The sequence below is a fragment of the Terrapene carolina genome, unplaced genomic scaffold (genome assembly GCF_002925995.2).
Source record: "Terrapene carolina triunguis isolate 2854851 unplaced genomic scaffold, T_m_triunguis-2.0 Scaffold58, whole genome shotgun sequence".
NCBI lineage: Eukaryota > Metazoa > Chordata > Testudines > Emydidae > Terrapene > Terrapene triunguis.
The window spans coordinates 111,520,676-111,530,174 of NW_020664409.1; the positions used below are offsets into that span (position 1 = coordinate 111,520,676).

Sequence of the window (9,499 nt, forward strand, 5' to 3'; positions counted from 1 at the left end):
CGAGCGGCAGCCGGGCGACAGGCGCAGGCTCCCGGGGCTCCCAGGGCACAGCTGTACAGCGAGTGGCAGCCAGACGACAGGCGCAGTGAACTGTTGGAGAACAGGAAATGCCCCCGGGGGCCCGGCCTGCGGTTTCGTTCCAGGGATGGCAATGCCGCTGCACTGACAGAAAAACTGCAACTGGATCCCCCCGCTTGGTCCCCTCCTAACTGGTCATAGGGCCACAGAGGCCACCATGGTGAAACGGGAGACAAAGGGAACCTAGATCCCCAAACCAGACCTTCGCCCAGGGAGGCTTGGCCAGAAGGATGGGCCGGTGGCTAAAACCTGCACCTGGAAGTCTGGAGAGCCGGCCTCTATTCCCGACTCTGCTGCTGCCCCGGGCATGTCACTGCGCAGCTCTGTGCCTGGGGGTCTCCGAGACGTGGGAATAATAGATCCTCTCTCTCTCAAGCTGTGTGTGAGGCTTAATTGTTTAATGTTTGTGAAGCACTCAGAGACCCTCCGTGCAACTGGTCAGACAGAGAGTCATCGTCAGAACCAGGAGGAGGCCCCTCACTCCCAGTCCTGTGCTCTGACCACTCCCCCTTCACCGAAAGCACCGAAATCGTTTTTCAAAGAGACATTATTAAGGGCACAAGAGGAAACTATCCCACTGCATAGGAAAGACAGGAAGTCTGGCAAGAGACCACCCTGGCTTAGCCAGCAGATCTTCAATCATCTAAAAATCAAAAAAAAGTCCTAGTTTTGACTATACTTTTGTATCGTTGTATGAAAAGGTTTCAGTGATGCGGCCCTCAGGCCAATGTCCTAGTCCTCATGTGGCCCTCGCGGTGATTTGAGTTTGAGATCCCTGGTCTAAACCCAGAGCAGGGCGGAGCTCGGGGAGTTGGAGACTCCATAAATCTCTGAGTCGGCTTAGTGTTTATAGGCCAAAGTGATGACACTTGGGTGATTAAAGTGAGGCCTCTCCCTCTGTGCCTAGGTAGCTGATTAGAAGCGGCCTAGTAGTCAGAGGTTTGCATTGAACTTCAGTGGAAGTTCTGGGTGCTCAAAACGTTTGAAAATCAGGCACTAGGTGCAGGGCCGTCCCTAGCAATTCTGGGGCCCTACGCAGCCCCCCCACGGGAGGGGGGGCCCAGGCCTCTGCGGGAGGGAGCGGGGGGGCTGGCCTCAGGCCTCCGCAGGGGGGTGGGGTTGGCTTGGGGGGCAGGGGGAACCACCCCCCAGCACTCACCGGCGGCGCAGCTGGGGCTGGTCACTGCACTTCCCGCCGCCAGCGAGTGCAGGCCCAGCCCTGCTGCAGTCCTCAGGAGAGTGTGGGTGGGGCTGGGGCGGAGCAGGGGCTGGAGGAGCACGCAGCTGCGCAGGGCTCCAGGAAATGTGGTGCCCCAAATTTCCTGGTGCCGTCCACAGCTGTGTACTTTGCATATGGGTAAGGACGGCCCTGACTAGGTGTCTAAAGTCAGGTACCCCAAATTAGAGTCTAAGTCTGAAAGTGTGGGCCTTAACCGCTCTGTGCCTCGGTTTCCCCAGCTCTGGGATTAATGATCCTTCCCCTCCTCTGTAAAGCGCTGTGGGATGTATGGAGAGAGTGCTATAGCAGCGCCATGGGCTTTTATTGCTGATGTTACTGTACCTGTTTTTAGGAGAACACAGAGCCACACCTCTAGTTAGTGTGGCACAAGGCTTTCCATTCCCAGGGGCCGTGCGCATCGGACTGAAGACTTTTCCCTGTCTGACGACAAGAGGCCTTGGACGCTATCCGGCAGCAATTTTTATTTATTTATTATTTATTTACTTATGTATGTCAAATTTGAGCCAAAATGGTTCTGCGGTTTTTAAGACTAAGGAGGGTTGGAGAAAACACGCTTGCTCCCAAGATGTGACTGGTTTGAACGCACGGGTGGGAAATGGCAGGACCGTGGAATTTGGCAGCTCTCTCGGGCCAGGCCGGGCGTTGGGACAGAGTGTGAATTGGTTGTGACTTGCTAAAGTTCTTCGCCTTTTAAAAACCTTCCGTATGCCTGGGCCCTGGGCTTTGCAACGTGATCTCTTAGCAGTTGATCAAGGGTCTGCTTGGGTGTAGTTTAGGAGCGTTTGTGAGCTGCGCTGTGTTCCTTTGTGATTGGTGTACGTGCGGAGGGAAGAAGACAAATGGTCGTTGACAGTGGATAGTGACCTCTTGGTGCTTACTGTCCGAGGCGAGTCCTGTGTGAGTAACGGCTGTGCATGTATCTCTGGGCCTTTATGTTTGTCTTGGTTCCATCTCTTGCAGGGCCTGAAGAAGCCGAATATTGAGGAGATCCGGCATGCAAAGAACGCAGTGTTCAGCCCCTCCATGTTCGGGAGCTCCCTGCAGGAGATCATGAACATGCAGAAGGAGAGGTACCCGGATCGGCAGCTCCCCTGGGTGCAAACCAGACTGTCTGAGGAAGTGCTGGCGCTGAATGGAGACCAGACCGAGGGCATCTTCAGGTAATGCTGCCTTGTGACTTGGACCCTTCTTGCACACTTCAGCTCTCAGGGAGTTGCACACCAGGCATTCGCTTCCAATGGAGAATTTGCAACTGGCTGCTTCTTTAATAGTCCAGGAGGGGCCGGGGGGGGGGGGTCTTAGAAGGGAGTGTTGCATGCTGGGACATGTAGTTTTTCTTAGCAGCACCTCTGCTAAAGATGAGGATGGCCACAGATTGCACTGTGGAGCACTGTGGCTTGTGCTGTGGCCACTTCTGGCTCGCAGTGTGATTTTGAGGAGCAGGCAGTTAGAGCATTCTCTGAGGGGCGACGTAACACTTCCAAAGCCAGATGACAGCATTGGGTCTGGCTGTCCCTGAGCAGACTAGAGAAGCAATGACCGAGGCAGGACTGTTGCTAGCTGCTCATCTCCCCTCCCAGCCTGGCCCAGGCCACAGCCTCAGAGAAGAAACCTTTGCAATCAATGGCATGGGCTGAGCCCCGGGTACTTTCTCTCTCTCCCTTGTTTCCTTTTTTATATTGCCCATCACCACAGTATCTAGGCTCTAGCGCTTCCATCCAGGAACTCGGTCGTTCACCAGTTGTCATTGTTTTGAACAAGATTTAGCTGTGATATCTGTAACACATCCTGTGTGCAAGGCCACTGCTCCTGCTCTCCCACTGTCTGCCTAATGACAGGCCTTAGCAGTGGGGCCCTCTCTTGTCAGTAACAAAGCGTGATCATGGACAGTACGTTTCCAGAGGGCCTCTCCTGTGGGGCCATGCAGTGGAAAGGGCACCTGGGCATAGGAGGTACAGAAGATCCCCTCTGCTTTCACAGGCCACCCCAGCTCCTCCCCTCTGTGGGGGTTCCGAGGGCATCTTCAGGTAATGCTGAAGGGAGAACTGTGTGGTCCCTGGTGGTCTGGGCTAGCTGTAAGCCCCAGTGTATCCCTGTGGACAGAGAGGGGCCTGGACTGGGACACCCCCAAAGTGTGGATTTCCCTTGGCGTGACCTGAGCCTGAGCCACCGCTGGGCGGCAGTGACCAAAGGTGCTGAGAAACCAGGCAGTGAGGCAATAACATTGTCAGTGTCTCCTACGTGCTGCTGTGCGCCGGATCCTCTGCTGCAGCCTTTGGGAGGGGGAGGGGAGTGAATTTCAACAGGACTATCAGCCCTGCCTTGTGTTAGTCACGGCTCTGTCCTGGCCGCTGGACTCTGAGACATCATTCACATCCCATTTGAGGCCAAGAGCATCCCCCCAGGGGTTCTCTTGTTTGTAGGCTGAAGGGATCTTCCTATTCACAGTGCTCAGTAATATCACTCCTCACCTGGCCAGAGGGGTCGCTGCTGAGCCACATGAGGCCCTTCCCCTTCCCACGGGCTCAGCGTGATGTCCGCTGCTGCAGGGGAATGTACCTGTCCATTACAATGTATCATGTCTGTCTCCCCGACGCCACACCTGGCAACCGCCTCTGTTAAGCAAGGTCTCAGCTGGCTACCCTGTCCCAAGCTGATAGAGGGCTTCTTACACAGCCTCCCACACAGGCTCAGCTCCGCTACCCCGGTGCTCAGAGAGAGGAGTCAAATTGTGCAGGGGATACTGTGACGGGATCCCCATGGTACAACCTGGAACTGTGGAACCGCTGTGCCCCCTTAACTCTGCAGCCTGGGCTGTCTCTCCCAATGCTTTGCTAGTGACAAGCAGCAAACCCCTCCAGGCGCTGTTATCCCTCAGCCACCAGCATGCAGAGACACACCCAGCATTGCATGAATGCTCTCCAAGCCACTCATGAACCATCCACAGGGAAACACCAGTGAATCCCCCCAGCCTCCAGCCTTGCACCCCAGAAATGTATCATCTTACCCTGCTCAAGATCTTCTCTTGAACAATGCAAGCTCATTAATTAGTTCGACACTTCGTCAAGTGGACATGCACCAGCCTTTGTAATCTGAGCAGATTCCCCAAGCACTTTAGAGAAACTCACTGGTAAAGATAAAACATTAAAATAAGTTTACTACCTCCAGAAAGATAGCTTTATAAGTGATTACAAGTGGTAGGCATAAAGGCCAGAGATAGTTACCTAAGAAATAAAAGTAAAATCAGTCTAAATCCTAAACTCTACTAGATTAAGCAAGATTTGGATCAAACAGCTTTTCTCACCCCGCTGGATGTCGCAGGCAGGTTACAGTTCTCAGTACACAGGCTGAATTTCCTTCTCAGCCTGGAACCGATCTCCTCAGTTCAAAGTCTTGGTCTCCCCACTATTCTTGTTGCCTTCAGCGTAGGTGAGGGAGCAGAGAGGTGGTCTCGTGATGCCATTGTCCCTATTTTACACTCTCAATTCATGGCCCAGGGGAGATACTGGCCCAGGCATGTCATGGTGCTTGTGCAACTGTCGCCTACAGAATTGTAAATCTCTTGTTTACAATTCCCCTGCTGGTCCAGGATGGTCGCTTAATGCTCGTTTGGGTGTGGGTCACCTCTTTTGTTGCCACTGGAGAGTTAGGTCTGGGCATCTCCCAAACTCACAGCCTGTTTCAATAACAACCATGCAGCAAACTCTCATCACTTCATACACACAAACGATATACTTATTTTGACAGAACAATGAGTTTCAGCAGATCATGATCTTTCATATGGTATCTTACATGGCATGCTTTGTATGAAATATCACAACCATATTGAAATGGTGCTACTTTGAGGTCCAGTGCATCATAGGTACATAGCAGTGACCATCTACTCAAGCTCCTCCCACAATCCCAAACCCCACCCACATGCACAAGATCCTCCGATAGCCCCCAAAGAGCTGGATGGCTGTGCTCAAGTGACCAGCAAGGAAATAATTAATGCTGCCAGTTAGTGGCATGTGTTCCCAAGCTGGAGGAGCAGGAGTCCTACAGCAAATCTGTGCAGACAGTAGTGAGCTATACAAGGTGCTTTCACAGCTCCTGCAACCATAATATCCACGCACAATTGCACATGTAGATAGTAGTGAGGCATCTAAATAGCCATGTCTGTGCAATCACAAAATTTATATGCCCAGTTACCATAATAATGCACATGAGATGCTCGCCTTTGTGCACACTTTTCCACGTGGGCAGCCTCTGGTCTCTGTGTTTGAAAGTGGACTGTTGTCATCACTAAGTTTCAGAGTTAACATACCATTAATCTGATGAAGGTAGTATTCCCCTCTCTCAGCTATTGTTTCAATCTCTCTACAGACTCAGGCAGACAGTATGTTTAAAGTGCTCATCATTGAGGTATCTAAGTGTTTCTCCAGACTCTGCCTATAACAGGGACTCTGGCATCAGCCAAAGTAACTGGGTAAATGGCCTTCAGCATCCAGTTGTAACCCCCCGTGGACCAAGTCTGAAATCTGTGAGGGTTTCTTTTCTGCACAGAGTGCCTGGAGATATCGATGAGGTCAACGCCCTCAAGCTGCAGGTCGATCAGTGGAAAATCCCCACCGGCTTGGAAGACCCTCATGTTCCTGGTAAGGGTTCCTGACCCCCCTCCCTTCACACAGGGAATCCTGGTGCAAGGGGGAGTGGGAAGTGAGTCCTGGCTCTGAGCGTTGTGGGGGTGAAGCCAGCCAAGCCTGGGGTGGGCCCCGGGCAAGGGAGAGAGTCAGAGTAGAGACCTAGAGCAGGCCTTGGGAATGGGGGGTGGGAGCCCACTTCAGGCACTGGGCATAAGCGGGGGAGGGAGATGGGGAGAGAAAGGACGGGGCTAAGCAAGGGCCCACCAGGGTGCAGAGCCTGGAGGCTGACGACTGGGAGCCAGAGTCTGGTGTGGCAGAGGGGATTGGAGGAGGAGGGCGACCTGGTCCGAGCAGCAGGGGAAGAGCTGAGCGTGCAGGAAACCTACGGGGGGGAGCCCAGCACATGTGGCCCAGCCAGGTGACCACCACCTCCAAGGCATAAACACAGGAGAGGAGAGCCCTCCCCAACAGTGTGATCTGGCTGGCTGTGGGACGCAACGGGAGCCCCATTGGCTGGGGCTGGAGCTGGGCCACAGGGGCCCTGACCGTGGGTGGGGTACACCACTGAATACAGCACGCCCATCCCTCCCTTCTTGGAGCCTGGCTGCCCCTGGGGCCACGCAGATGCCAGAGCATGCACCAGCTCTCCTCTCGCGGGTCAGGATTAACATTGTAGAACAAGTGTCCATGTTGCACTGAGGCGGCCGCACGGCCAAGGTCAGGCTACCCGACAGCTGCTGGCTTGTTAATCACAGCTGAGCGGCCGAGTGTGTCAGTATTTAAAGCCTTCCCATTGATTCCAGCTGCATAATCCACCAGCCCAGTCTGCTGAGCATCGGCTCTCTGCCTAATCCCTCTCCAGGACACAGAGCAGCACGGAGCTCACGGTGGGAGCATCTGCAAGGGGCAACTAGTAACGTGGGATCAGTCCTAACCTCTGATACGGCAGGCAGGGGGCCAGCGGAACCAGCAAGAGCTGGGTGGACGCTGACCCAGCCTGTGTAGGAGGAGAATTAATTTCCTGCATACCCAATAAGTAGCAAAGCATCTCAGGGAAGGTGTCTGATCAGTGTTCATAGTCAGTAAGGCCAAGAAGAGGTTCAGTTGTATTAACAATAGGATGAAGAACAATAAAGAAGCAGGACAATGGCCACTCTCTAAACCTGTGGTAACAACCTCATCGACCCATCTCCAACAGGACATGGCAGAGATAGCAAAGATCCAGGCAAGGGTGGCTGGTAATAGAGGTGGGGGATCCCATGAGAGGATCTCATTCAAAAAAACATTGAGAGACACACAGTCGGCTCATTCACTCAGTGACATTGTGCATCACAGATGAGATCTGGGGCATGTTAGTTTGAAAAGCGGAGAGTGAGAGGAGGGCTATGAAATCACAGAGCAGAGAGAAGATGGATCAGAGTCTCTTACATACCCCATCTTGTGGCACTAGAGCAAGGGAGCGCTCAGTGAGATGGCCACACGTTTAGAAGGGATAAAGGAAGCACGTGGGCAGCCTGTGGAACTCACTGCTGCAGGATATGAAGACAGATAGCTTAGGGACAGATTCTGTCTCGCTGACTCACACGGAGTAGTACCGCACAGGGCTGCTCATGGAATAAAGTGCTACTCAGAATGAGTAACGGGGGCAGAATCCAGCCCTCAGTGTTTCAAAGAGCTAGCTGTTGGTATGAACACGAGTAGCAGCTTCACTTCCCACTAACGAGGATGGCCAAGATAAGGGTTATCAAGCTGTGTGCTGCAGGTATAGGGTTGTCAACTGTCTAATCACACAAACCCAAACACCCTTGCCCCGCCCCTTCCCGAAGGCCACACCCCTGCCTCGCCCCTTCTCTGAGGCCCTGCCCCCCACTCACTCCAGCCCCCCTCCTTCCGTTGCTCACTCTCCCCCACCCTCACTCACTTTCACTGGGCTGGAACGGGGGGGAGGGGTTGAGGTGCGGGATGGGGTGCAGGCTCTGGGCTGGGGGGTGGAACCAAGGGGTTCAGAGTGTGGGAGGGGACTCCAGGCTGAGCTTGGGGCAGGGGGGTTGGGTGTGGGAGGGGGCTCAGGGCTGGGGCAGGGGGGTTGGGGTGCAGGAGGGGGTGCGGGGTGCAGGCTCCGCCTGGGCGGCACTTACCTTGATTGGCTCCCGTAAACAGCAGCATGTCTGGCAGCAGCTCCTAGGCTCATGAGCGGCCAGACAGCTCTGCACGCTGTCCCTGCCTGCAAGCACCACCCTCGCAGCTCCCATTGGCTGCGGTTCCCCATTCCAGGTCAATGGGAGCTGCGGAGTCGGTGATCAGGGTGGGGGAAGTGTGCAGAGACACCCCCCCCGGCCACGCCTCCTCCTAGGAGCCGCTGCCGGACATGTCGCTGCTTCCGGGAGCGGCACAGAGCCAGGGCAAGTAGGGAGCCTGCCTTAGCCCCGCTGCGCCACCGGACTTTTAGCAGCCTAAAATCTCCTGGGTGGGCTTCAGTAGCCTCTGGGAGACCGAGACCGATTCTGGGAGACTCCCGGCCAAACTGGGAAGGTTGGCAACCCTAGGTCCGAACTGAGTTCACACACTATGGAAAAGCTGGATACAGTGTACTGGCAAAGGGAGGCCAGCTAGCCCTGCTGGACATCAGGGGAACTGGGTTCAAGTCCTGGTTTGGCCACACGCTCCTTTTGTGACCTTGGGAAGCTGCTGCATCCGTCTGGCTCAGCTTCTTGCCCAGGAACCTCCCAGCCAGGAGTAAGTGAGCAGTGTCCGTGCATGGGGAGAAATGGTAGGAGCCCCCTCACTTGAGACACTTCAAAGCAGACGAGTCCAAGCCCCGTAGGGAATGTCCCACGCTCACCCCTTCAGGGATGGACTAGAGAGGACTTGGATTTCTGTGGCGCTCTTAGTGATGCATAAGCCAGACCAAACCGCTCCATTTAACACACCGGGGGTCATCAGCAGCCATCCTAGTATAAGCCTATGTCCCCTGCTAGCCAGGGTGTCCAACCTCTACAACCCTCGAGCACATGTGGCTCCATCTCGTTCTGTTCAGTAGGAGGTAATTGAACCCTCCAGGATAGGAGCGCTGATTTCTGCTTTATTACCTTTGGTAATCTCCTGCCATACCAGAGAGCAGCCGGCTGTAGCTTTTCTGTTCCTCTGCCCTGCAGGGGCTCTCTGAGGAATACGGGAGAGCCCGTTGGCCTGTGCAGGTGGGCTGGTTCTACATGAGTCCTCAGGGTCCCATTAGCTCCCTTGAGATGGGTTGGCAGGGCTGAAAGATTGGAGAACTGTTGGTGTTTTAGTTAGAGCCCTCTGCAGGGAATCCAGCCATGGCAAGGCCTGGGAAGCATTTCCCAGGCTGAGAGCGCGTGCAGGGCAAAGAGAGCGTGTGTGACCGGGAGAGGCAGAAGACGAGAGGGAGAACATGCTGTGGGGGCAGGGACCTGCAGGGGGATCGGCCTTTGATCCTGCAGACAGGGCCGGTGCTACCATTAAGGCAAACTAGGCGGTTGCCTAGGGCGCCAAGATTTGGGGGCGCCAAAAAGCAGTGCCCCCAGTTTTTTTTTTT

The 9,499-nt window shown here is 54.6% G+C and overlaps 1 protein-coding gene across 1 annotated transcript in view; it reads left to right on the forward strand.

Annotated features, from left to right (window-relative positions):
* LOC112119635 (rho GTPase-activating protein 39) overlaps positions 1-9,499 on the forward strand; it is a 127,388-nt gene that overhangs the window by 94,425 nt on the left and 23,464 nt on the right. The window contains exons 4-5 of the mRNA XM_029913406.1: positions 2,279-2,478; positions 5,864-5,955. Of these exons, the coding sequence (XP_029769266.1) occupies positions 2,279-2,478; positions 5,864-5,955 (292 nt within the window). The remainder of the gene's footprint in view (positions 1-2,278; positions 2,479-5,863; positions 5,956-9,499) is intronic.